Genomic DNA, 27,122 nt, shown 5'->3' on the forward strand with positions numbered 1-27,122 from the left:
GTGCCACTGGCTAGGCTGGCATTACGCATTGTGGCTCACACCCCCCATTTACATGCTGACATTCTAAACCACATTGAGAAGGGCCTTTAGGAAGGAACTGAGCTCTTAAAGCTCTCGTGGGTGAGTTAGTACTTTTGTAATGGGTACCTGAGGGAGTCTTCTGGACCCCTTTCTGCCCTCTGATGACACTGAGAGGGAATCGGGCCATCATCTGACACTCAGTCCCCCAGGGCCTTGGCTTTGAACTTCCCAGTCTCAACCATGAGAAACAGGTGTGAACTGTGTAAGCCACTATGGGTTGTTTTTTTTTTTTTTTTTTGTTATAGTAGCACAAAGTGATTGACTTTGCTAGGAGCCCCTGCCCTGTGCATCTCGGGTCCTGAAGGAATGGCTCACATTTAGATGTCCACAGACAGAATCAAGGACCTGCTCAGGCCTCCCCATGGACAGCCTCCAGAAGCAGGTTCCGGAATCTGCACATCCGTCATGATTCTCAGGTGATTCTAATGCACAATACATTTTTTAGAAACCATTATTGTTGACACTAACTTCCTCGTAGGGGAATTAATTACATCTTTATGTTTGCCTCCATATCTAGAAAAGAATTCAGTGAAAGATGAACAGGGTCTTATGAACTCTACATGTATGTCTCTCTCAGGGTCCAGCACAGAACAGGACCCCCAACAAATGTTTGTTGAATGAGTGGATGACTCTTTCCATTCCTCACATGTTAGAGACAGCTGAGGATTAGAATGTTCAGGGCAATGTTTGCTCTTTGGAATTCCCTATCAGAATGAGGTTTTTGACTGAGCACGTGGTAGAAGAACTTGAGAATAATGTAGCTGATGCCTCCTGAATTTGATAGCAAAGCATTTTTTTTTTTGGCAGGGAGGGGTAAATAATTAGCATCATAAAAGTGTGCTCTCCAATTCTGGACTATGCCATGACAAACACTTGTCCAAGACTGCTGAATCAGAGTCCTGGCTGTGGGCTTTAAATCTACAACAATGTAATTTTTTGTGGCACCCCCTTTCCCTTTGGTTCCACTAATGAAATTGAAATATGTAATTTCACCAAAGTTCCTCGGTAATTTAGCAATTAATGTACAATTATTTTAATGCATTACTTTCTTTTTAGCAAACAAACAAATTAGGAGGTTGTGTGTTTTGTTGGACTTTAAATTACTGAAAGTAGCCTCTCATTTTCCACGTGGGTAAATGCTGCTGGTGTGTCCCGTAACACATTCAGATTTACAAAATTTCCTAGAAATTCAGACACAGGAGGGGTGGGCAGGCAGGTGCGGTGTAAATTGAGGGACTTTGGAAACCAAGGGTCTGAGGAGCTCAGCCCTGTGTGCTGGCTGAATGTGAGGCTCCCAGAGTCCAGGAAGGCTGAGGCCCCAGGAACAGTGCTGAAGGATGAACAGCATCTCGGCAGCGGGCTGATCCAGGAACATAGCCCTGGATCCACGGTCCGATTGCTTAATCTGGATTCAAGGGCCATTGGCAGAACAAGGAAGAAAAGGGGAAGAAAAAAAAAATAATTGCATTGAATTCTGCCGTGAACATCACGTCCGTGGATGGCCGCACTAGACAGAGGGAATCTACACAGAGCGCCTGCTTCAGGTTTTAAAAATAACCCGCTGAGATCCACACTTCTATTCAGCAGCCGAGAAGCTTCTCAGGTGAGAAGAACCCACTGTTGTTAGCGCTATAGATTTCTTTCAAGGTCGCCGGCCTCTTCCCATTAGGAGCCCCATCCATCTCTGGTGGCCTTGCCCTTCTACGCCTGGGAAGGGTTTCTTCCTCCTCCAGCTCATTTGCTACCCACCCCATATTACCAGCTAGAGAATGAGTATGCGTCCGGCTCAAATAACACCCGGAGACCGTTTTCCTATTAAGCACCAAGCATTCTGTCCCTCTTTCTGGACCTGCCACTACTTTCAATTTCCTCCTTGTTTTGTTGGTACTTTTTTTTTCTTTAATCTGAGGGGCCAGTCTGGCAAGAGACTAAACACACCAGCAAAGCAGAAGACGGATACGAAGAGAAGAAAAGAAAAGAGATATAAATGATCCCCTCCCACATATTGACATTTCTCTGCCTCAGTGGCAGCATTTGGGGTGTGGGTGTTATTAGGGCAGCAGTATACGCCATGCCAGTAATGACCTCCTCATGCTGTGTGATCACTGGCTGCTGCCCCCAACACTTTCCAACGACACCGTGAACTTTAAATTGGCCCTCCAGTCTCCCAGTGGCCTGTCAGTCACGAGAATCGCCTCTTTATGCTAGCAAGCCCCTTGGATGGAGTCTGACATTGCAATCTTCAGTAAATTACTCTGTCACTGACAATCTCGCAGTTATCTTGAAAACAATCAAGCAGGCGATCAAACCACTCTGCATTGCCGGTTCAGGACCCGAGAGGCCAGGACATCTCCATCCAGCAGGGCGGGAAGCCGCAGGCCCTCTGGTGACACTGTCCCATTTCTTTATTTATTTATATACCTACTTATTTGTTGGGCTGCATTTTTTTTTTCCCTGCGGAGCGTAGGGATGCTGGTGGGAGAGGTTGGCAGCGACCCCTCCACAGGAGCTTCATTCTGACTCAGCAAGTGAGACTTCCCAGGTGGCCCACAGTGTTGACACATCTGCTCATATGCCCTCATTTGCTTCAGTTCACTCTGTGAAACGTGGCCTTGGAGCCCGTTCTAGGTGCTTTCTCTCAGAACTGAGGCCAAGTCACAGTTTTGGCTGATTTTTCTATGCACATATATCATACGATAATTGGACTGGCATTTTCAGGAAAATGTGGGCGTGAAGAATCGTTCTGGGAACAAGATTGATCCTATTTATTTATTTATATTTTAATATTAATTTAACTAATTCCAGTCACACCAAAGCTCTTAAGAAAAATCACTTTTTTTTTTTTGTTGTTGTTGTTTTTTGAGACAAGGTTTCTCTGTGTAGCTTTGTGCCTTTCCTGGAACTTACTTGGTAGCCCAGGCTGGCCTCAAACTCACAGAGATCTGCCTGCCTCTGCCTCCCGAGTGCTGGGATTAAAGGCATGTGCCACCACCGCCCGGCAAAAATCACTTTTCTATTACTGTTGTTTTAATATAGGATCTCACGTAACCCAGGCTGGGCTAGAATTCACTCTGCATGTAGCTGAGGATGACCTTGAACTCCTGATTCTCCCGCTTCCACCTCTCAAGTACTGGGACTGTGATTGTATACAACCACACTGAGCTTAATTTGTTTTTAAAGCATCACTTTTGATGAAGAGATAATCTTCTATGACAATCTAGTAATATGAAGTGAATTCTTTAGATTAGAAATCCTAATAGAGAAAGTCGCACCCCTCACACAGAGTTGGAGTAAGAACCTGCTTTGTGGACTCAACTTCATCTTCCTTGGCCTCATCCTCACTGAGCAAGCTTGGGAAGATGAACAACTTTGTTGAACATCAGTCTGCTTGCCTTTAAAGCTGAATTATTAGGCTGGGCACAGTGGCACAGGCCTTTAATCTCAGCACTCAGGAGGCAGAGGCAGGCAGATCTCTGTGAGTTTGTGGTCAGCCTGGTCTACATAGCAAGTTCCAGATCCTCACTTCAACAACAACAACAACAACAAAAACAACAACAACAACAACAACAACAACAACTGAGTTATCATAGTATATATGCTTCAGGGTTATGAAATAGGGAATAACTGACTTGATGTGTAGAATATCTTTTTATCATAAAGTACACAGTTAGTAAAATGTAGGTATCACTATAAACAGAAGTTCATTCTGTTTATAAAAACTAGACAGGAAAAGTAATGAAAGTAATACTCCTTTATACATAGAGTCATTCGTTAGGATGGGCCCTGGGCTGGTTAAATCCGGGCAAGCTTGATAAATTCCAAATAGTGACAGGTTAGGAGTGACGAACCGTGAAAAGAGACGTCACAGAGGAAGCAGCATTTTCATATTTTAAAAATTTGAGTCTTCACAGCAACTTTGCAAGGAAGAGGACTGAAACCCTGAAACTTCAGCCTGGGAACTGGAGTCTGAGTCTCTGATTGGCTACTGTTCAGAGGCTGTGGACAATGAACCGCTCTGGGTCTCTCCTCTCCCTTGTGTGCCAACCCGATTCTTGTGGAGACGACGGTGACGGCGTGAGAAAGGGGATTCTCAGCCTCAGGATCTGGTGTCCAAGTCTGTCTGGGCCTCCAACTAAACTCAGATAGAAAATGAAGGCAAGCCTATGGTGGCTACATCAGTACCGGGCACATATAGATAACTTCCTGTTCACTAGACAATACAGCACATTACTCTTTGTACAGCATTTACGTTGTAGCAGACGTTACCTCGAGATGGTTCTGGAAGGCCTGTCTAACCACTGCCCTGTGAGTTGTATGTAGGTGGGGAGAGCTCTGAATGTGGCCCAACACAAAGTCATAAATCTACTTAAAATTTTTTATGACTTGATTGTCAAGCTATCAAAGATGAACTTTGTAAATCATGTGACATGGCAATGTCAAAAGGCTGGGCACCCTTGAACAGGATTCAGGAAGATGTGAAGAGGTTACCATGGAGACACTACACTTTTCCCATAAGGAATCTGAGCATTGGGGATTTGGTATCTGTGGGGTCCTGGAATAAACCCCCTATGTATATTGAGGTATGACTCGTGGCACTTGGAGCAGTACCTGGTACCGTGAGTGCTCAGAGACTGAACTGCCATCATCATCATCATCCTACAGAGGAAGAAACTGAAGCTTGGAAGGCTGAGTCAGTCTCAGTCAAGCGGCTAAGAAGCAGGAAAAGGCAGCCAATAATAGCATTTCCATTACTGGAAAGAGATGCTTCCCCACTAAAGGAAGTCAGTAGACAAGGTACTTGGCTAGTCAGTCATCCAGGGAAACACGAGAGACTTAATCACTTCTGAAGGCCTGTCTACCGCTCCAGTTGGGAAAGAACTGGGCTGGTTGACATGGGCATCTGAAAATGTGAACACGAGAAACAAAGTGCCTGGGAATTCACTCCTAGAACCGGGCTGCCGAGACACTCCCCCGGCATTCACCTGTGAGAGTCAAACCATCACGTTGAGTTGACACATACCTTCTGGGATGGCTGTAGGCTTGTGTCAGCCATCTCCTGGCCCTATCTACTTTGCTCTGCTGGATTCTAAAAGGGGCGCTTGCGTGCTCTAGAGACTGCAGCTCTAACTTAGTGAACGCTGACCAGTAAAGACGAGCCCTGGTTGGTGGCAGGAGGCCCCACGCACACAGGGGAGCACTCATAGTCAACATTTGGGCATTTCAGAGTTGGTAAAACATGTAGTGTATCTTTTTGCCCCCCAAAAGGCTGCCTGCATCTTTGACTTTAGCCTTTTAAAGTGACGGGCTCTAGGATGTGAGGATGTTTACTTCACATGTTTTCTTCTTTGAGCTTTGCAAACTTTGGGAGAGTCTGGCGTTTTGGTCAGTTTGGTGGCATCTTGTGTCTTGCTATGCATGTGACTTCCTCTTTGACCTCCATGAACGATGTGGCTTTCCTAAGCTTTAAAGGCTTAGAGGGACACCTGTGCTTACTTTCCTTGGGTTTGTTTTGTCACAGGGTAGCACAAAGTGACCGCAGTGACTTAGGGCAGGTGCCATGGCTACACTATGAATGTCTATATGCAGCGCTGGTTTGGAGCCTGGTTAAAAGTGCAGATTTTTGATGGGCAAAGTGGCTTAGTGGGTAGAGGCACTTGCTGCCATCCTGACGACCTGAGTTTGATTCCCAGGACCCATGTGGTAGAAGGACTGAACCAATCTCCATATGCTGGCCTCTAATCACCACCCAGACACACACACATACAAAATAAATACATGTAATTATTTTTTAGAGCTCAGCTTTTTCCAGACTGTGGTTTGAAAGGACACGTCGAAAGGATGCACTATCACTCATCAGTCTTTCTATCCTATTCATTGGGCCTGCAGGCTAAGTAGAGAGTTGGCTAAAACCATGGGCTTTGAAGAGTACATACCGATCCATTGACAGGGTGCTCAAGAACAGACACAACTAATTACAATAGGTTAAAAATTATAGTTTCCTCTTCCGGGAGGTATTGGCTGGGGAAAAGCCCAGGGGAACTTTCTGGGCACTCTACACATTTTTGCTTCTCATCTCGGCCAACTAGCTAGACAGGCAATTTCAGCAAGTGGTGACTAACAATAACGGTACTGAACAGGAATAGTGGGTGATCAGCTGAGATGAGACACTCAGGAGATTTAGGAGATTGGGAGCACCCACTCACAGGCCAAGGGTGTCTGAATCATTTGCTCTATTTCTTTTCTTTCTTCCTTTCTTCTTCTTCTTCTTCTTCTTCTTCTTCTTCTTCTTCTTCTTCTTCTTCTTCTTCTTCTTCTTCTTCTTTTTAAACTTTCTTGGGTTTTCTGGGCAGCCATGGTTTGTTTACCCACAGAGACATTGGTATTTACCAGTTTTTCATTTCCCTCAAGAAAAATGCAGCTAGTGCAGGTGACAAACCCAGGACATCTTAGGACTGATGATGGTGAGGTGACAGGAAAGCTAACGGAGCAGAGAAGGGGGCCAGAGACACTCAGTGGGGCCAAGGAATGTGGTGCTTTGTTCTGCGATGGAAATGAAGGAGAGGGGTGGAGTGTCTGGTTGGCAAGCCCCCCCCCTTGCCCCTCACTGGCCCCCATGGACTTTTAGGGAGATGGCAGCCGTGGAGTAGATTTTGTCTTGCAAGATAGGTTGAGCTCTGGCAGTATCCTCCTAAAGTACACGGGACCCCCAACAAGTATACTTTGGCCGGTCCTCTGTTAATACAGGCAATCGCCTAGTAACAGTGAATGTTGTTGAGGCAACCCAATCTCTATGAGACTGCAAAGGGAATATTGCTCCCACCAGCAAAGGCTGTCTGTGGCTCTTTGGAGCTGGGGCTGGCCCCTCGGCCCTCGGATGATACACTGAGGTTGTATACATCAGATACTGAGAAACTTGCTGAAAAGCATCAATGTCTCACTGGAGCCCACAAAGCCAAGCAAAGGCTGAACAAAAATCCTCTACTAGGCATCTTGTCAGCTTTAGGGGTTTCAGACCCCCCAAAACATACCTGAACCTGCAGCCACACTGGAAACCAGAAACAACAAGACTAACAGGGGAACATCTGTGTTACAAGGTGTGGAAATTTTGTGTACACATTGGTGCACTGACAAGCCACCCCTCAATGATGGGTAATTATCTGTGATGGTGAGCTTGTCTCCTGGGGAAGACGTGATCATTTTATGGGGACCATATTGCTCCCCTCAAGGGATGACAAAGACAATTTCCTTTAATTACCCTGAACGGAAATGACAATCACCCAGACACACTTGGACAAAGACTGTGTGTTTATGTATGATCCTCACTTCCACCTCAGTTCTGCCTCTGTTTAAGCCTATGGCTCATGTAGGTGCCTCAAAGGCAGAGCTGTGTTGCGGAACACCTTTACCTATAGCTTGTGCCACACCGATTGGCTCCTTTATCCATCATTCACCACAAACTGTCTCCTTAATTGGTATATTGGGATGTGGAGCCTGGTCCACCCTCTTGGGACTCCTGGAGTTGGGGCTAAGACTCTGCTATATTCCAGATTAACTCTTGGAATGAGTTAATCTGGTTGACTCTGCATGCATAAAGAGTGGGTAAAGGATGGTAGACATTTCAAAGGTACCCTGATGGGAGACAGGGAATTTACATAGGGGGGTCCCACCAGGTAACATGCTGGTTCGCCAAAGCACAGGATGCGGTACCTAGCTTCTCCCCAACTTGGTCATGGTGACACTGACTTACAGCCCAGTTAAACAAAAGGCAAATAGACATGCATAGACCTTAGAATTAGAACATTCTGGCTTTCAAAGCAGGTCTCTCATTCCCTGGGCAAGTGAACTCGCTTTCCCAATCTACAGAATGGACTTACGCTAAGATTACCCACTACCTTGACATGCAGAGAACCATAGGATGGGGCCCACATGAAGACGGACACACGGCTCGGTGAGTGATGCTTCTTAATGATATTTCCTGCTCTCCCCCACAGAAAGGCATTGCTCCATTTGCATTTTCCCCTATGCCTGCTGACAAGTTGGAAGTGAGGGATAATTGAAAGTATTCTGGCTTGATGTAACTAAGAAGTGAAAGGTGCGGGCAAGGCTGACTTGATTTAACCCGGCAGTATGAGATTAGTTCTTCATTGCCTGTGTTAGGTCTCCCGCCTTGCCAACCCCTGAAAGCAATAGATTGGCTGACAGGGTGCTCATTTGGAAGGTTTCACCTGCCATTAATACCCTGGCTGCCTGATGGACCGTCGTTCCTCAGGCGGCCTGCTCTCCCTCCGTGGAGCACGGCCATTCTTAAATATTGCGAGGAGGAGGAGGAGGACTGTATTTGCACTCCTGGAAGGAAGGCCTGTTGGAGGTTTTCCCCTTACTTCATGCCAATTCTTTGTGTCAGTCTCGGAGTTCCGGGGCCAGAGAGCCTTGCCCCAGAGCACCTTCCGCTTTTCTTATGACTTAGCAATGGAAGATCAGTCAGGCTCGACCAGAGGCCTGGCAGAGCGGAAGCCTCTCTGCAAGCTGCTTTGCCAGCTTTCCTGTTCTGGGGGAGGGACGTGGGAAAGAGAGAGCAGAGTCAGCTAGGAGAGCCACAGGGCTCTGTTGTCCACGGCAAGGGTGTGATTCCGGTGGGACCTCTCTTCCCCATGTCTCTAGCCGTGCCTGGAGACCACTGGAGGATGTTTTCCCACCAAATCCTTGATATTCACCCGCTTCATTTATTTTGGTGAACCTTCTTTACCAAACTCTACATGCCTTCCCCCCTAACAAAACACAAAAACACCCAACGAAATCTGTTTGGGACTCCAGGTGGGGCTTGAGGACCTTTATTATTTGTAAGTTCTCTGGTGATGGGGACGTTTGTTCTGAGCACTGACTTTCCAGTATCCACCATCTAAAGCAGCTGTGCTCACGTACTTGGTTACCTGGCCCGGAGAACAGGTGTTTTTGCATTCCTGATGTTACCCTAGACCTACAGAATCATTGAGATGGAGACCGGGAATCTGTGTTTTAAGGGAGGCCCTAGGTATTCCTTTGCTTCTCAAAGCTTAAGAATCCTTGCCCTGAATTGCTGCAAAGGCCCTTTAGACATCTAAGGAAGTACACACAGTCCTGGGGGACTATGCCAGCTTTTCCAATCTGCGTCTCCTGTAGGATATTATTAGGGGTTTCCTGCAATGCAGACATGGAGGTGGTGGGCAGGGGAATCTATGTTCGAGTACAACCAGGAGATATCAGTTAAACAATAGGAAATTAAGTTCTCGCAGCAGAACTTCTCAGAGCCCTTGAAATGTAAATACACACAACTCTGTAATGCCACAGTTCAGTGGATGCCCTTCTTGATGGAGGATCCGTTTGGTCCAGAGAAGTCTCTGCCATATAGCCTAAGAGCATCTGAAGGCATTCTGCAGGGAGAAGGGGCCTTATTCTTAGAAGGGCCAACCAAACCTCCCTGTCCTCCACGTGACAAGCAGCATCTTTGTCCCCTCTTGACTTTGCAGAGGGTAGAGGCCATCAGTGACCAGGCCCAACACAAACTGCATTAGCCTGACAAGCATGTCCCTTCAGGGGAACCGTACTTTGTCCCTACTCTCTGTCTTCTTTCGGCTTCCTCAATACCCTGAGGTGGCCTTGAGTGTGGGGAGGGGGCAGTGCTAAGTGACAACATCCTGGGGACCACATGTTAACGAAGCTTCACAAACCTGGCATGGTGGTGCATCTTGGTTAATGCCGCCGAGTTACGGAACAACTGCAAAGACCATCTCATAATGTTTTGTCTAAGTTCACGGTTTGGTGTTGGGCCGCCCTCGCTGATGCTCTTGGCGGGATGGAGCCTGCAGGCTGTAGCTCCCGAGCTGGCATTACAGGCAAGCATGTCTTGTGAGAGCGGATAGTTGGTGCTTACAAAGAACTTCCAAGGTGTCAGGGGCTGTGCAATGCAGTTTTCATATATCCCCCTGTGAGGCCCCGGGGTCCCAGGCATCAGGGCTGTCATTTGCAGTGGCAGAGCAAGAGACTGAGACACGGGTTAGATGACTTGCTGAAGTGGCGAGGCGGTATTCAAACAGGGTCTGCTGCTCCCGGAAGCCAAGTCTTACATATGGCTGCGGTTTGAGGCTATGCTTCTCATTAAACATCCCTCCTTTCCTGGGGGCTATTGGACCACTGAGCCATGCTTTGAGCCTGCCTGTAGTCCTTACACCTAAGGCCCGACTAAGTCAATTGGAAGACCAGTAACTCGAATACATATTGTATTGGGCTATGGGATATCCAGTCAGTCTTCTACTCTAGATCTTCACTTACAGTCTGACTTGGTAGGCAGCCACTGGGCTGGCCCTGCAGCAGGTCTTCAAGATTCTGCATGTTTTCCCACACTACACCGTGAATCCTTCATCCAGCCATGATCATTCACATAGGTTCTTAGGAACCTCCCAACTGGGTTCTGCAGTCTCCATTTTGCAGATGGAAAAACTGAGGCTCAGAGAGCAATTGGGTTCTCCCCAAGTACACAGAACTGACAAGTTAATGGATGCGTGATTCCCACATTGGCCATCTGCTTTCACCTCTTGACTTCTACTCTTGATTCTTATGGGAGGCTGACAGGGTCAGAGCACATCAGGGTTCCTTCCCTCTGAATGTTGAGGCTTCAGCAAACCTCCTCAGCTTCTCATCTCTGCCCCTCTCTCCTCCCTTCTTTTTCTGTCCCCCTGTCCTTTTCTTGGTGTACCCTTCCTTCTTTCCACTCTTGGCTAGCTGACTTCCTCTAACCCAGAAGCAGCTTCTAGACATGATCTCATGTGATCAGTAGTTCAGCACCGCAGACGAACCCCGACCCAGCATATACTCACCCCTGTTAGCCCGCAGCCATGTTTGATACACCACAGGGACTTGTGTCCTGGCTGCTGCTGTCTACCCCTTGACTGTTATGAAAGCCACTGGCCATAAAGAGCAGGGCCTCTGATCCCAGCCCCAAGTGCTCGCCTCCCTCCGCCTGCTCCTCCAGGTCTCTCATAGCCACCCCCTCCCCTGCCCTGCTCCTCATCAGCTTGCATTTTTTTGCAGAGCCTGCTGACAGGTCAGACAGACGGAGCCCGATGGCCATGCAGCCTAGGCCCAGCAGGGGGTAGCAGCCTGGTGGGGTGCCAGACAGTGACCTGCTGGGTCCTTCAGAAAAACAGGGGCTGTCACAGTCAATGCTGTGGAGCAACAAGCTGGAACAGCTACTTTCTGCCTGAGGGGAGACCTGGGGCTGTCCATGGTGTCTAGGATGGGCCTCAGAGTTGAGACTATTGGGGCATAAACACGCTTCTGACTGCTGGCTGGGAGGAGGGACTGGACTCGGTTATCATATGAGCTTTTGGCTCGATTGGGACGGTAGAGAGAACTAATTTAGAAACTGATCCCTTCCTAAAGACTCCTGCACACCAGGCACTGGACCCAGAGCTCTCAGGAGAAACTTTTTTCGCCTTCCTGTCTCCTCTGTGGGGTGGGTGCCACGAGCCAATGTTACACAGCCAGTTATGGTTGTGAGGTCTGGAGACAGGTGACATGCATCCCGCAGACTGACTGTGTGCAGACATTGGCTGCAGCCTATTAGCTCTGTGGCCCTGGGCTTCTGACGTCACTGCCTCAGTTTCTTATCTATTGAATGGTACTAATAATCGTGCCAGTTTGGCAAGGATGTCACCAAAGATTAAGCCTTTTTACCAAAAGCTTTCAGTGGATGGTGACCAGTTGTTCCCACCCACTTGGCAGCTGGAGAAAGCCAGTCAGAGAGAGAGATGAAGGCTTGTGGGAAGCAAGGCTGGGACTCAGTGGGCCCACCTCAGCCTTCCGCACCATGCGACACCTTGCCCAGTGAGCGATACTGAGATGCCAGAGTCAAAGCTATCCTCAGTACTTCTGCGTTTCTTCCTGTCTTAATGGATAATTCTGGGGTACACTATTTTTTTTTGTCACTCTGACAAAATGCCTACTGAAACCCGCCTAAGGAGAAAGGATTTATCTCGGCTATGGTTTCAGCCATGACAGGCTTGCTTCTCTGTTATGGGCCTGTGGTAAGGTAGGAGAGCATGGCAGAGGAAAGTCCCTCACCTCAGGGTGTCTGGAAAGCAGAGAGGAGACAGGAGGGGGCTGGTGACAAAGGACAGTCCCTAAGAATGTGGCCTTAGTAGCCCACTTCCTTCAAATAGGCACCAACTTCCTTCAAGTAGGCCACTACCTCCTGATCATGCTAGCGTGTTATGAATCCATTATTGGATGGATCCATCGATGGAGGCAGGACCCTCATAATCTAATCACCTGTCAGTCAGTGACTGACTCCAGCAGCTGAGGACTGTGCCTTTAACATATAAGCCCATGGGGACCATTTTACATAAAACTATAACAACCTTAACACTGAGCTTGTGTCCCCTAGGAGGTCACTGTACAGGACAAAATGACCTTGGTAAGAGCAGTGAACAGTCCAGCCACGTGCGAGTGTCTTACTGAAAGGAAATAACGAATCTTACATTTGGATTTTTCTTTTTGCATTAGTGAAGTGGCTTCAGTGGTATAAAGTGACTTAGGTTTAGGTTTACTGCCTTTTAAAAACGATAGTATTTATTATTATTGTTATCATCATCATTGGAGAATTGCTTAATGCACTGTGAAAGTTTTTTTCAATTTGATACAAACTAGGGACACCTGAGGCGAGGGAATCTCAAGTGAAGAACTGCCTCCATCAGACAGACTATAGGCAAGTCTGTGGGAGCATTTTCTTGATTGGTTGTTGATACAGAAGGGGGGTGCCACCCCTGGGTACATAGTCCTAGGTCGTTTAAGAGAGCAAGCTGAACAAGCTACAGAGAGCAAACCAGTTCCTCCATGGCCTCTGCCTCTAGGTTCCTGCCTTGAGTTTCTGCCTTGAGTTCCTCCCTGACTTCCCTAGGTGATGGACTGGGACCTGTAAAGTAAAATAAATCCTTTCCTCTCCATGTTTCTTTCTGTCATGACATTTATCGCAGCAACGGAAACATGCCCAGGACATGCAGATAGTGCATTCTGATCGTATTTACCCCAGCGCTTCACTAACCCCTCCCAGACCCTCTCCACTGCCTTCCAACTTTGTGTCCTTGACTTTATTTATTTATTTATTTATTTATTTATTATTATTTATTTACCCACTGATTCTGATTTGTTCTGCCCATATACTAATGGGGGTGGGGCATCCAGTGGAAACTCTCTCTCCTCCAGTCGCCCTTGACTGTCTATAGCTCCTGAGTTAGGGGTGGGGCTTATGAAGGTGTCACTGCTTGAAGCAGCGATACTTTTTAATCCTAACATGAAATTTATTCATCCCTAAATGATCTACTAAATAAAAGCAGCCGTTTTATAGCCTTCTCATGGAGGCCAGTGTTTATTAGTTCATGCCACAGAGTTGATGATGACAGATGAGGACTTGAGGGCATGAGCTAGACTATGAGGGGGCAAAGCAGATGGTAAACAAAGGGATGCATGCCAGATGCTGAGGGAGTGAGAGTGCCTTCGAGACGCGGAATGAGGCAATGGGAACTAGGAGAGGATGTTGGTGGTGAGGACTGGTGAGGGGAGGGGCATCAGGGAGGGCTTCAGGGAGGAAGTGATATCTTGGTAAAACCTAAGTGGCACGAGGACATCAGTCCCAGAAACATCTGGAGGAAGAGCCTTCTAGGAAGAGGAGACAGATGTGCAAAGCCCAGGGTGGGAATGTGTCTGAGAGTTGGAGGATCCAGCGGGCAGGTGAGGGCAGAATGGAGGGAGGAAGATGCAGAGGAAAGGGACCAGAGGGGAAACGGCAGCTTGCCTGCACAGAGCGCCGGGAACTGCTGCAGGAGCCTGCCTGGCGTTCTATGTTCTATGGGAGATGAGGAGGCTTGAACAAGGATGTGGTGTGCTTTCACTATTAAGAGGACTCTTCTTGGGCTGGAGAGATGGCTCAGAGGTTAAGAGCACTGACTGCTCTTCTAGAGGTCCTGAGTTCAATTCCCAGCACCCACATGGTGGCTTACAACTATCTGTAATGAGATCTGGCACCCTCTTCTGTATACATAATAAAAATCATAAAAAAAACATATATAAAAAAAGAGGACTCTTCTTATGGTTCTGGGTAGATTGGGCCAGAAACTGGAGGACTAACCAAACAGACCAGTGAAGTTGGTAGCATGATCTGGGAGAAGTTGGTGGAGGTGAAAAACATTCACGTGCCGTGCTTAGCGATAGAGGCTGGAGGGGCTGGGACAGTTGACTATGTCTAGCAACATGCATAGTAGTTGGCATGTGTCAGAGACCAATGGCATGGCCACCTCAGGAGACTGTGGCAGTCGGCAGATGATGACGTCAGTAGTGTTTGTTAGAAGATGGCTTCTTCCCACACCTGTCCTTTATTACAACCCTCCTGAAAGAGGAAGACAGATCTCTGGATCCACTGAACCCAAACTCTAGAGATGGGACCTGTCTATGCCTGAGTCTTGTCATTTGGTTCTGACTCTGGCTCACCTTGCTGTGCGTCCTGAGTTCACTCAACAGTGGCTTTCCAAACCCTTTAAGGTAGAGGCCACCCTTAGCCCATTTTACAGAGGACAAAATGGAGGCTCAGAGAGATGGAGTGACCTGAGTTGACACTGTTCATGGGGGACCGAGCTGTGAGCATGGAGTTCTCTGATCCCGACACTTCTTTGTCAGCCTGCCTGCCTCTTCTCCCCATGGGGACAAAATGCCCACACATGTAGTGGAGGGCCACAAAAAAGGCCATACTTTCTTTTTGGCCAATGGTGTATTGACTCAAAGAGATAGATAATCTTCCGTTTGTAGGAAGGGTCTGGCTGTAAGTTTAGAGAGTAAGGTGCAGGGATGCAAAAGCTAAGACTTGAGACGCGACACAGTGCTCCACATGACACCATGCTCCTGTGGCATACACGTTCATCTGACTTGCTCACAGCCCTGTTTCCACAGCTCCTCCATCTTCTATTGGAAGGGCCCCAGGCTCCTCGGAGATGCTCCCTCCTCTCGGTCTTTCAATGTCTAGTCCCTTTACCCACAATGCTTTTCCCTCATTCTGTATCTTTTTTCCCAATGTCTATTACAATTTAAGATTTATTTATTTATTTAGAGATAAGGTTTCACTCTAGCCCAGTCTGGTCTGGAGCTCACTATGTAGCCCAGGATGACCTTGAACTTCTGGTGATCTTTTTGCCGCAGTCGTTAAAAACATTCGTTTTTTTGAGACAGGGTCTCATGTACTCAGGCTAGCCTTGAACTCTGTAGCCAAGGCTAGCCTTGAACTCTTGATATTTCTGCCTTCACCTCCCAAATGCTGGCACAATAAGCCTTCACTGCCATGTGCGTTTCACCTACTTTGGAAGTCTCTGATGACCTTCTGCTGAGGACTCAAAGCCCCTTGACATTTCTTCTGTCGTGGACCCTTAACACATTGTGATATCATGATGCATTTAATGGATATTTTACCACCATCAATCCATGGACTCTTTGCAGGCTGAGTCTGAGTCTCATTCATTCATGTGGCTAGGGATTGAGTATGGGCATACACAAATGAATTTTGAGTCATTCTGACATGGGGTGTGGCTGCATTGGGGTTGTTGTTTGCTTTTGGCTTCATCAATGACAAGTGATCTGAACAGGGTCGAACTGAAGGCAAAGAGAGAGATGGGCTTGGGGACCCAGCTAAAGGACACACTTACTGTCAAGTGTGTTAGACACAGCCACTCATCCTAGCCTAGGTCTGGGGCTGATGCAGATCACTGCTTAAACACTAGTGGTAGATTCCTATTTTCCCAGGGCCACTGGATCCTTTGGCTGGTTGCACAGCAAGAGAAAAAACAGATTAGATTGTGAGCCAGAAACCTTGGATTCTGGTCTGCCCTGCTTGCTATTTGTCCTTGAAGAAATTACTTTGCTTCTCTGGATTTTGTAGCTGCTGTGGACTATGAAAAACTATATAAAGTTAAGTATTTTATTTTCCTTTAATTTAGTTACTTTGAGATTGAATGCCCTCATCTAGCCTAGGATGACCTTGAACTCAAGATCCTCCAGCTGCAGTATTTCAAGTGCTGGGATTAAAGGCATGGACTACCATGCCCGGGAGTACTGCATATTTTAGCCATTTGGTACCTGGCAGTCCCAAAGACCCATGGAGGAAATATCCCACGACTCTATGAATGGCTATCCATTTAGTGTATGTGACCTCAGAATGTCAGAAACCTGTGTAGGGAGGTGGAGTGGTGAGGGACAGATTTCTAATGACATTCCTTAAAGAGAGCAAGAAAGGAGAGAACTATCCCGGAAAGATTTGCTGGTCCCTGTGAGTAAGGAGAAAGGGAAGCTTGAAGCAGAGGGCCGGGGAACCTTGTCATTGTCTTTGGATTCACATTTGGCTACACGGGTCTGGCCTCCCTCCAATCCCCTAGAGCTCTTGGCTGAGAAGATGGAAAAGCAGAGAAAAGAGCACAGGCAGCTGCTCTTGCTGCGCTGCAGAGAACGCCTCGCTATTTAGAGTCCAACTGTTCCACTTTCCCCCACTCGCCCCTGGCATTCCAGTGCATAAGCACTTTGTGGGGGGAAAAATGCATTCTAAATCCCTAACCGGGGGAAAGAGCTGATGCTGATGGTGGCTTTCAGCATGCTCAGAACTTGCGTTTCTGTGGGACTGAGGCTGAGTCAGTCCCTGGGTCGGCCCTGCTCCAGCAATGGACACAGCACTCAGATGCTGGGGAGCCTTCAACCTGTGGAGGGCTCTTGACCTGTGTTCTGGATCCTGGCAGGGCTGCGCTGTGACCCTGGGACCATGGACAAGCTGTTGTACTTCTCTTTCAAAGTATGGCCATGGATAATTTGGGCCACGTCAGTAAAGTCTTAGCACATGCCTGAACCAGGGAAAGTGTTTAATGCCTCTCAGACCTTGGGCGTCATATACTTTGACATCAGGGCAAAGGATATCCTATTTTGGGACTAAGTGGCTTTCCCACGTACCTGTGCTTCTAGAGGAAATGTTTCTCAGCTTCCCTGTTATTTCCTCGTAGGGCGGGGTTACTCCTATTTGTGGGCAGCCTTTCCACACATGAAGATGGCTAGCAGCAACCTAGGGGTCACCCAGTCGCCTTTCTCATTCATCATCACTTAATGAATGCTTTCAGACATCACTAGTGATTTCCTGGAGAGCATGGTTACCTCTGATAGGAGACCACTGATGGGGGTCCAGACTGTGGGGAACACAGAACTAATGAACATGGTGCCAGGGCTTCAGACTGCAATCAGGTGGAGCCCCTGGCCAAGACAAAACTCCCAGGAGTCAATTCAGTGATGTAAATGTTACCCTTGGACCACTAGTTTAATCTGTGATTTAGTTAAATCTCCAGTGATTTAAATGACTAGCACTAAAAATTATTTTTTTAAAAAAAGTGTCTGTGGGGAGGTGCACATGAGTGCAGGTGCCTGTAGAGGCCAGAAGAGGGTGCTGCATCCCCTGCAGCTGGGGTGATGGGTGGTTGTGAGCCTCTCAACGTGGGTCCTGGGGCTTTTGCAGGAGCAGTGAGCACTGTAAGCTACCGAGCATCCGTCCAGCTCCCTGATTAGCACTACACAGATTAGGCATCTTCATTGCAGTTTTATGATGAATATTGGATTTGTCATCTAATCAGGTGAAAGAAACCCAATCTCTTAAGAGACACTTACTAACCATTTAAAGTACAGAAGACTTGATTAGGAAAGACTGGAGGTGCTATGTTAGGTAAATGCGTGAACTTGGAATGTCTTAAGAAAATTGATGGTTCAATCCATTTTACCAGGAAAGGGTTTTCAGTGGGCAAGTTTGGTCTTTGAAGGGTTAATTTTGCTTCCTTTGAGTTCTCATACAGATTCTGTCCTTGCTCTGTTCCTTTCTGGAAACATGTTAGTGTTTTGTTTGTTTTTTGAAGGAATGAGACCATGGCTTTAGAGATGGAAAGTTGCACATCCCAGAAGTTGGCTGAAAGGCCTATTTCGAGTCTTATTTTCTTGACTCCCCATATTTGTTTCTGTAAAATGGAAATACAGTCACCCCTCCCTCTCTTTGGGCTTTCCATTCATGCATTCAACCCAAAATGAGTAAGATGTATTCAGAGGAAACAATTTCCTCTGTATTGAACAGGTACACACTATCCTTTTATGTCATTCGTGGGACAGCGATTATGTATCTAGCATCACGTGGTAACAGGTATTATTGGTAATCTAGAGATGATTTAAACATACAGGAAGATCTATGCAGGCAATATGTAAATGCTACACTAATTTATATAAAGGACTTAAACATCCTCTTATTTTGATATCCATACAGTGTAGTAAAACTAGTCCATAGGAGACAGCAAAGGATGGTTGTCGTATGGTAAGAGAGAACTTACAGGGGTTGGGGATTTAGATCAGTGGTAGAGCGCTTGCCTAGCAAGTACAAGGCCCTGGGTTCGGTCCTCAGCTCCAGAAAAAAATAAAAATAAAAATAAAAATAAAAATAAAAATAAAAATAAAAATAAAAATAAAAATAAAAAAGAGAACTTACAGGCTGTATGACAAAACAGCACCAATAGAAAGATCTACATAGGACTACCCAGGAATATGACATTCCTGCTAGGGAGATGGAGCAGGAGGGCAAAGGTTGGCTGACCCAGGAGCTGAAGGACAGATCCCGGCTTGAACACTTTGGGCCCTGAGCCAGCAAAGACCCATGTGGTAGACACAGCACAGCTGGCGTGGGGATCAGAAGGGTGACCAGCACGAGGCTGCAGCAGAGCTTGTAGGGAGGGTAGGGGAAGGACAGTCAGAAGTCAAGCAGGGGACACCGAGGAAGCCCTCTAGCTAGGACGAAGCCAACATTTGCTTTGATTCTAATTGTGTGAGAAGCCCCTGAGGGAATGATGGATCCGACTTACAATAGAAGTGTCCCCTAGCTACTGGGTTGGAGGGTAAAGGATCACAGCATGGGATTAGAAGCATAGAGACCCAGGCACTCGGTGTCTTCTCTCATTATCCCGGTACATAGGAGACCCAGCCCAGTGCTGACATACTTAGTTGTTACCATTCTTATATGCATCAAAGAAGAGCAAATCTCAATCTCCAATTTCCATCAGTTGATTATCTAGTCTAACATGTCCATACTTCCGGAGACTTTACTTCAGTGGAAAGATGTGGAAGGATCTCAGACCCCCATGGCTGTGAGCTCCTCTACTGTCTCATCTGGACTTGCTCTGCTTTCTCCTACAGACCCAGCACCAAGGCAGCTGCTGGTGACCTGCAGGCCAAGTTCTCTTCCCACACTTTAGGAGCATGGCTTTCCCACCTGGGAGTAAACTGGGATCCTGCATAATAAATCCTCCAGATACATTTATCACAAGACCCTTGAAATTGGAGGAAAATCCTCACCCAACCCAATCAATAAAACTAAGTTGCACGTTGGAAACATCTCCCACCAGACCGATTCATTAACATATGTGTACATATTCATCAAGGCATTTGCAGTGGGTTTACCAAACACTGCCTTTCACTGGATGAAGAAGCTGGACTCTTTAGATTTAATGATTATGTCTTCCAGAGTCTCTCAAGTCCCTAGCTTGGCTCTGCTAAATGCACAGACAAGGTGAGGTATTAATTAACAAGTGAGGTAAATGCCCAAATTATATCCTTGAATCAAGTCAAACCAATTTGGATGGCGAAGGGATGGGAAGGAGGGTGAAGGAGCTGTGGGCATGGGGCAGATTTCATCTGTTTCAAGTGTTCTGGATGCAGTCCAGTGGTGCGTCTCCTCATTTAGATCTGGCTAGAGTGCCTTGGACGGCATGCCCAGAGCTCAGGCCAGCATCCACATCTCTTAACTCAAGGCGGCCTCCTCTGGAGCAAAACAAGGAACCAAACCTTGCCAGTGGAGGCCGAGTAGGAAACAGCATTCTGAAGGGAAAAGCCGAGTGGTATTTAATTTATAAAGAGAAATGAAGTTGCTGCTGGTGGACTGAAGAGCTCCACTGTGCCTCATTCTACCCTGTGACTCTGAGGACCCCCCCCCCCCGGGGGGGGGGGGACAGGATGAAAACTCTGGGCTTAACTTTGAGATGTGCCTTCTCTCATCCCAGTAATGTCACACTCCATGACAGTCCTTTCTCTTTGTCCCTACCAAGGTACTCTCCCTTTGTCACATCTCATGCTCTGGATCAACAAAACAATAACAACCTTTGTACAGCCCATCTTTTCAGATGGAGAGTGAATTCTCTGTGACACATGTCATGACGGTTCTAACATTTTCCAGAAGCCACTTTGTATTGTTGAACATTCGGTAGACTCAGAATGTTTGTTAAACCATGAATGGATAAGTTAACAGAGGTTGGATGGTTGGAGGGATGGATGAATAGATGAGTAGATGAGGCATATGGATGGAAGGATGGAGTCACTCATGACACAGAGTTAAGGGCTTTTTAAACTTTGGAACAAACATCATTCACTGTCCCAACTAGCGATGGAAAGTATTTTTAAAACATACTTGGTAGAAGTGGTGGGTGTGGGGGGTGTGTTTGGAGCCCAGGAAGGTGACAGGGAGGAAGCCGGGTAAAGCATATGATATACACATATGGAAACGTTACAATGAATCTGTTGTAGTAAAAACAAGAGGAGAAGAAAAATCTGGTCACATTCCAGTTAGTCACTAAAGCTGAAATCATTTATGCTTTTTCTCCAAATTATTTGTTTCTTCCTGAAATAATGTTTCTCTCTCCTCATTTCACTCCTCACATGCTCTGGGAATTGAAGAGCGCAGGGATCTGGGTATAGGTACTATGGCATAGGCCTGGGCTAGGCTCCCCCCCCCCCCCCCCCCCCCGAGGAAGCATCATTTAAAAATGTTTTCCCCCAAAATGTGGTTTGTAGGATACTCTCTGGGGTGCTTGATAAGCACGTAGACTGCTGCATTGGAAACCTGACTTCAACGAGACTCAGAAGGCAGGGACCAAGAAACCTGACTTTCAAGGTCTCTATGGGGCTCTTCATAACACTGAAGTTTAATGAGACAGGTTAGGTTCTTCATCGCTCTATGCACTGGGAAAATCATTGGTTGGATTCTGTTATATGATTGTCTCCGTTCTAGAAAGTCACATTAATAGTAACACCGCTGAGGCCAGCACCAGCCAACCTGTCTGTGCATTTTACAAACTAAGCCTCTGCAAAACATGTAACATGCATCTGCTCACTTAAACTTTCTACTAGCTCATGGAGTTGACCCAGTCACACCCATTTTTACAGACAAGAAAATTGAGACTCTCAGAAGTGACTTGCTGAGCGGAGCTAACACAGGCTAATTCTGAAGAGCGGAAGCTGCGTTACTGCGACACCACAGTGTCACCTCCGGAGACACCACGGGAGTGAAGGAGGAAGGGCAGAAGGTCCTCTCATGCTGTGTGAAGGAGAATGGAGAGGAGGTGACGGTTCCCCTGTGCAGTCCCGAGGAGGACAGTGGTACAAGGTAACGGGGTGAGTTTAACACAGGAAGGACATTCTTCTGCCCCTCCAGCAGCAGCCTGATGAGGTCATGACCCTGCCTTGTCAGGACGGCCCTGTCGCCTGTGCGCCAAGTAGATAGGGCACTTGATCTACCCTACAGGAGCTTCAGGCAGACTCCCGGGCAGGCTGGAAATGATGGACTTTGGGCATTTAGCACATAGAAGCTGGGTGTCCTGCTTCGAAGTCCTGGGTGACAAAGGGGCCTCCAGGGAGTGAGTACAGGCTCTCCAGGCCAGACAGTCTAACGATGCCTCCTCACCTTGCCATTCCCACTTGGAGAGGAAATCTACATACTCTCTCTCCTACCCCTGGCTGTGATGAACTAGAGCTCACACCTCTGCCTTGGTGGTGATAATTAAATATTATCCGCCTGTCACTTGGCACACATGTTGTGTGTGTTCTCAGACTTTAATGAGCTGATATTTGTCTCCTGTAAGCAAAAATATTTCTTTGAGTCTCTTTTTTTTTTTTTTTTTTTCAAATTGGGGTGAGTGGTTCAAGTGAAGACCTCTCGCTTTTAAAAAGACAGTCTCTGGCCAGCTTGTCTGTGAACTGTCTCCACTTTTTTTTTTTTTTTTTTCAGGGACAATGACACACACAGCTTGTCCCTTCTGAGTTGGCCATTGCCTTCTGAGGTTATGTGAGAAGTCACATGGCTGTGAGTATGGTAGCAAGTGATGAGAATTCAGAAGTATGGGGCCACCATGTATGTTGTTGTGGGGACACCTTAAGGCGGCTTTTTCTGACAGAGTTTCTCAGCTTAATACCAAAGAATACTGAAAACACCCTGTATTCTGTGAAATTTTCCTCAAATCTTCATAAGAAGAAAATTTATCTGGTACCTTTCTGGATGCGTAGAAAGAGAAATTAAGGCATTAGATAAAATGGATGTTCTAGGACAGTGGATCTCAAAGGCAATCTACATCTGAGGCACCTGGAAATTTACCAGACATTCAAATTCTTGTACCCTACCAGAGACCCATGCATTCAGAAACTCAGTGATGGGGTCAGGTCTCAGGCGCCAGGGTTTAATCAAATCCTCTAGGTCCTTTCAGAGCTACTAGGGAATAGAAAGAAAGTACAAGGGATTCAATGCAAGCACAGTTGATGAAGACAGACAAGGACTTCAAATATCTTTATCTGTGTTTCTGTTTATAGCTATCCCAGTCTCAGTTTAGAATTAAAACACAAATAAAAACCCTATCACTTTAAATTGAGGATCCTCCCTGCCTCAGATGTCTGGAGATGGGGAAGGACTGGCCTTTTGCAGTTCCCTTTGGAAGAATGCTCTATTATCTCCCCCATTCATGAGATTTATGACAAGTGTGTTCTCTGCAGCTGCTCCCCGGGCCGGCATTCATGTTTTGCTTGGATGCCTCTCTGCCCCAATGCCGGGTTTTTAAAGCACGCAGTCCTTTCAGAAGATTCCCAACCCAGGATCAAACTAGGGACTCCAGGGGTAGGAGAGCCAGGGCCAATCACTGCCCCGCTCCCCTCCAACACTGAGTAGAGAGATAGATATGGTGAGCTCTCTGCCCCTGGGTCTGGGGTTGATGAGAGGGACTTTAATATTTATCAATAAACAGCAAAGTGCTTAGCACACCTCCTAGGGAAGTAATTAACCATGGAAAGAATACCCTGTGCCGAGGTATCTCCTCCAAAAAAAGAACTCACTTAATTGTGAATTGCTTACGCCAGGTGAGAGAGAACGGGTGTCTACCCCCATCACCTGACATAAGCAACTCTGAACTAACTGGGAGTTTCTTTTTATAAACACAGTGCAGACACTTTCTTCTTGGTGGTTAATTACTTCCTTGGGAGGCTGCTTTAATAGTTCCCAGAAGAAGGCCATTGTTGTCTTTAGCCTAACTACCGCCTCATTTGCTTTGTCCTAGCCTTTCTAGAACGCGGGTTCTGCCTCTTCAAAGGATCTTGAAGTGTGCTCATCAGTCAAGCCCTTCAGCTTGGCGATCAGAGACCTCAGGCTGGGAGCCAGGATCAAGGTGAGGCTGACAGAGAGGGAGGTAGATGGGCCTGCTGGGGGACACTGACCCCCAGGAATCTCTTCTCTTTCCTGTGTGCCTCCGCATTCCAGCAATTCGCTATGCTTTCAGCTGCTGACACCCCAAGAAGGGAAGGGAGCCAGGGAAGTGGCTCCTTTTTCGGAGGCAGAAGGAACTGATCTAGGAGCAACCACGGTGCTCAGTGAAATCAGCAGGGAGGCAGAAGCAAAAAGCCATTGGATTTCAACTCTTAGAAAACGCCTCATGCGGTTATACCTCACCTCGCTAAAAAATGAAACTGAGTGGCTTCTATCTTGGCTTTGTTTCAGGAGAGAGAAAATGAATGAAGGACAGAGCCACAGGAGCATCTGGCCCAGGAAATTCTTTGATCATGAGCTTGTGTCAGTGAGTATGTATGTTTATCCACAAATTATCTATGTACACAAAGGCAATTGTTATGGAAATTGCAAGACGTCCATTAAGGGGATGAAGGAAAGGGAGAAAATAGAATGTCTACTATTCTCATTTGTTTCCCACCAGGTTGCATCCTACTTTGGACACCTGAAGCTGACTCCAGCGGCCATGAGACAGAAGTGGCTTTGATGCTGGATGGTGACACACACATACTCTATGACTGTCACAGTGGGATCGTAAACTCCCTTGGTAGGTCAGGTCTAACTGCACTGGTAGATCCTTCCACCCCTGAAATCACTTCAACTTCACGTGAACTCTGACCCATGAGTCATTTGGATAGGGGTAGGCCATACACCTGCAATGATGTTATGGACAGTACACAGTATTTGAGCTTAGGATGTTGGGCCGAGGAAGGCAGATCTCTGTCAGTTCAAGGCCAGCCTGGTCTACTGATCTCAGTTCAAGGCCAGCCTGGTCTACTGATCTCCAGTTGTGTCTTCACAAGAGGTTTGCTACCTCACTTTTAAGAAACTAATACACACGAGCCTGTAGTCCCAGCACTCGGGAGGCAGAGGTAAGTGAGTCTCTGAGTTTGAGGCCAGCCTGGTCTATAGAATGAGTTCCAGGACAGCCAGGGCTACACAGAGAAATTCTGTCTCAAAAAACTAAACAAAACAAAACAAAACAAAAAAACCAAACCAAAACAACAACAACAACAACAACAAAAAACAACCCCCCCCCCCAAAAAAAAAGAATTTAGGAGATTACCTGACCCACATGCTAATGCAACTCTATTAGCTTCTGAGTCCTGTCATCACACTGGAATGTGTTCCGGAAGAGTCAGCCCAGAGCTTCAGAATAGGGGTGGTAGTCCTCAGTCATGCCAACTGTACTGTACATACCTAGTCTTAGAAACTAGCAGGGTGGTGGCTGGGTCAGTACTTGGATGGCAGGAGAGAGGTTGGCAAACCTGTCCGGTAAAGGATCCAGAGCAAATGTCTGAGGCCTGACAGCTGGGTTGTGTCTCACTGTGTTGGAACCATTTAGCTCCAGGGTTAGGGGTAAACACAAGGTACGTCTGTACACAGAATCTAAACAAGGGCCAATGAGCTGGCGCGGTGGGCAATGGTACTTGCTTCCAAGCCAGGTGGTCTGAGTTTGATCCTTGGGACCCACAAGGTAGGAGGAGAAAACTGACTCCCACAAGTGGTCCACTGACCTCCACACGTGTGCTGTGGCACACATGCTCCCCTCCTCCACACACACAACGAAACGAAGACATGTTAAAACATTAACAATTAGTATCGACAAATGAACGCTACCATCTTCCAAGACAGAGGAAGGTGTAGGTTAAGGGTTTAAAGCTTCATCATGCAAGATAAAATAGTCTGTGAGATCTGCTAGGCCGTAATCATAGTGTCTATAGCTAAAACGACTGTCTTGTATACTTAAAATTTGCCAAGAGGGCAGAGGGCAACCCCACCTGTAGAAAATAAGAATAAGGATGGTGGCGGGAACTCTGATGGCCATGCTGTGGCCTCAGTCATAGTAGCACTCCCAAACTCATCAAGAGAGGTCCAACTTTCTAGATATAAATCCTGCGTCGATGAAGTAGTTAGGAAAATAAGTGTGGGCGTTAAAGTTTGAACTTTATGTACTTTTCTGTATGATGAAATGTTCTTTAGATTATTTCCCCTCAGCCATCAAGAAAATGTTAAGACCTTTTCTTTTCCCTCACCAATTGGATTTGGCTCACAGGCTGTAGCCGGGTGACCACAGATTAGAACACATACTTTGGTTCCATAGCTGGGTTTGGGCCCTGGTTTCATACTATGTTGTCTTTAGAAGTAATGTAACTGCTCTTCAGGTCTTGGTTGCCTCATCTGTAAAGTGACATCTCACAGAGCTATAAGGATGAAGGAGCATGTGGCTTATGACATCCCAGTGCAGTGTGAGGCTCTGACTGTCGTCACCATTGTCATTGACCAAAACTGGCCACTCTGAAAGGTCTGGCAGGACCATTCACCCCGAAGGCAATAACCAGAACTCAGCCACCTCTCTGCAAAGATGGGTATTTGAGAATTACAAAGCCAATACCAAACCCCAGTTTGTGTCTCCAAGAGTCCTCCTGGCCCAAGGACATGTGTTCTCCATCGTGTTCACTTCAGAGGAAACATTACAACATTTGACAATAGTATGGAGGAGCTCTTTCAGGAGCGTGACTCATGACGAAGGCACACACAACACTGTTCTTGAGGGGATGGGAATTAGAAGACACTTGCTCACCTCCCTCATTATCCTTGTTATCAGCGCAGGAGGTTTCCATGGCAACGTTGCATCCGGGCCCTCTCCAGCCGGTCTGGCAGACACACTGCCAGCTGTTCTGACCCAGTGTGCATCTCCCGTTACCGTTGCACAAATCAGGGCAGCCATCTGGTTGGAGAAATGGAGAGAATGAGAAGGAGGGACGTGAGGCCGCGCTGGGGAAGCAGGGGAGCCATGCAGAGGGGGAGCAAGCCTGCAGGGCAGCCACTGGGCCAGCCTCACAGTGGGGCCCATACCTGCTGTCCAAAGAGTCAGGGGAAGCAGGCCATGCATGCAGGTGCAAGACGGAGTTGGGGCACAGATGCAGGGGTTTCCCAGTGACAACTGACCTGGGTGCAGGGGTCAGAGCAATCTTGCCAAACTGGGGAGGGAATTCAGTGCACATCCCAGACAACTGCACCAGTGCTGGCCTGACAGCCGGACTCGCTAGGCTCTGACGTCCAGCCAGTGGCTCAGGATGCGTGCTATCTCGAGAAAAGGCTACTAGTCTTATCTACTCTTTCTTTCTTTCTTTCTTTCTTTCTTTCTTTCTTTCTTTCTTTCTTTCTTTCTTTCTTTCTTTCTTTCTTTCTTTCTTTCTTTCTTTCTTTCTTTCTTTCTCTTTCTTTCTCTTTCTTTCTTCCTTCCTTCCTTCCTTCCTTCCTTCCTTCCTTCCTTCCTTCCTTCCTTCCTTCCTTCCTTCCTTCCTCCCTCCCTCCCTTCTTCCTTCCTTCCTTCCTTCCTTCCTTCCTTCCTTCCTTCCTTCCT

At 47.0% G+C, this 27,122-nt stretch overlaps 1 protein-coding gene across 15 annotated transcripts in view; it reads right to left on the reverse strand.

The window, feature by feature from the left end:
• The window catches only part of Tenm2 (teneurin transmembrane protein 2), a 1,247,217-nt gene that overhangs the window by 71,401 nt on the left and 1,148,694 nt on the right, over positions 1–27,122 (reverse strand). For all 15 annotated transcript variants that reach the window (XM_016005141.3, XM_076578176.1, XM_076578168.1 and 12 more), the window contains one exon: positions 26,337–26,483. In XM_016005141.3, the coding sequence (XP_015860627.1) occupies positions 26,337–26,483 (147 nt within the window). The remainder of the gene's footprint in view (positions 1–26,336; positions 26,484–27,122) is intronic.

The sequence above is a fragment of the Peromyscus maniculatus genome, chromosome 8, assembly GCF_049852395.1.
Source record: "Peromyscus maniculatus bairdii isolate BWxNUB_F1_BW_parent chromosome 8, HU_Pman_BW_mat_3.1, whole genome shotgun sequence".
NCBI lineage: Eukaryota > Metazoa > Chordata > Mammalia > Rodentia > Cricetidae > Peromyscus > Peromyscus maniculatus.